The sequence below is a fragment of the Camellia sinensis genome, chromosome 2 (genome assembly GCF_055761805.1).
Source record: "Camellia sinensis isolate YWXY chromosome 2, ASM5576180v1, whole genome shotgun sequence".
Classification (NCBI taxonomy): Eukaryota; Viridiplantae; Streptophyta; class Magnoliopsida; order Ericales; family Theaceae; genus Camellia; species Camellia sinensis.
This window is the reverse complement of record NC_138962.1, coordinates 81,038,570-81,039,714: the sequence shown is the minus strand read 5'-3', so window position 1 is coordinate 81,039,714 and position 1,145 is coordinate 81,038,570. Positions and strand designations below refer to the sequence as shown.

At 37.7% G+C, this 1,145-nt stretch overlaps 1 protein-coding gene across 1 annotated transcript; it reads right to left on the bottom strand.

Annotated features, from left to right (window-relative positions):
- Positions 1–337: 337 nt before the first annotated feature.
- Positions 338–775, bottom strand: LOC145814707 (uncharacterized). Its single transcript, XM_082911716.1, has one exon. It carries the CDS (start codon positions 773–775, stop codon positions 338–340), a length of 438 nt encoding a protein of 145 aa, XP_082767842.1.
- Between the last annotated feature and the right edge of the window lie 370 nt (positions 776–1,145).

Below are 1,145 nucleotides of genomic sequence, written 5' to 3'. Positions count from 1 at the left end.
TAAACTTATCGAGGACTTGTTTGAACACTCTATTCATTAAGTCCATGAATGTCGCGGGTGCATTAGTTACTTCGAATGGCATTACCAAAAATTCATAGTGTTCGTATTTAGTTCTGAGTGCAGTTTTCTCTACATCTTTTGCCTTGACCTTTAACTGGTGATACCCGGATCTAAGGTCTATCTTGGAGAACACTTGTGCTCCCTCGAGTTGGTCAAATAGATCATCTATTCGAGGTAATGGATAGTTGTTCTTCATAGTTACTTTGTTCAACTCACGGTAGTCAAAACATAGCCTCAAAGACCCGTCTTTCTTTTTAACAAATAGGATTGGAGCATCTCAAGGTGAAATGTTTGATCGGATAAATTTCTTGTCTAATAGTTCTTGGAGTTGGGCTTTTAGTTCTTTCAGTTCAGAAGTTAACATTCTATAAGGGGTCTTAGAAATTGGTTGTATCCCGGGTTTTACATCAATAGTAAACTCAATTTCCCTATCAATTAACTCCCCAGGTAGGTCAATAGGAAATACATTAGAAAATTCACAAACTACAGGAATTGTTTCCACATTAGCACTATCTGAAAACTCAGTCAAAACACAACACAAGTAGCCCCGACATCCTTTTCTTAACAATTTCTTGGCTTTCATAAATGAAATCAAGTATGGCGGAGAAACCACCCCATTTCCAGTAAAAACAAACTTAGGCAAACCAGGTGGTCTAAACTTGACGGTTTTATTGACACAATCAATAGTGCCACAATAGTTCGTCAACCAATCCATGCCCAATATACAATCAAAATGATCAATGTTCAAAGGCAACAAATCAACGTACAATATCATATCACCAATTATAATGTCACATGTCGGATATGCATAAGCACATATCATAGAACCTCCAGATAGTGCAGACACGGAGAGTAAACAATTCATAGGTTCTAATGGTTGAGTCAATTTTTGTAAAAAGCATGCGACACAAAAGAGTGTGTGGAACCGGAATCTATCAACACATATGCATTTTGAGCACAGATGAAAATTATACCTGACACCACAAATTCGGTGTTTTGTACATCTCCAAGCACTAGCGCAAACACTCTCCTTTGCCTTAGTGTCTCATTCCTGGTATTGCTCCTGGTATTAATTCTCACATTGG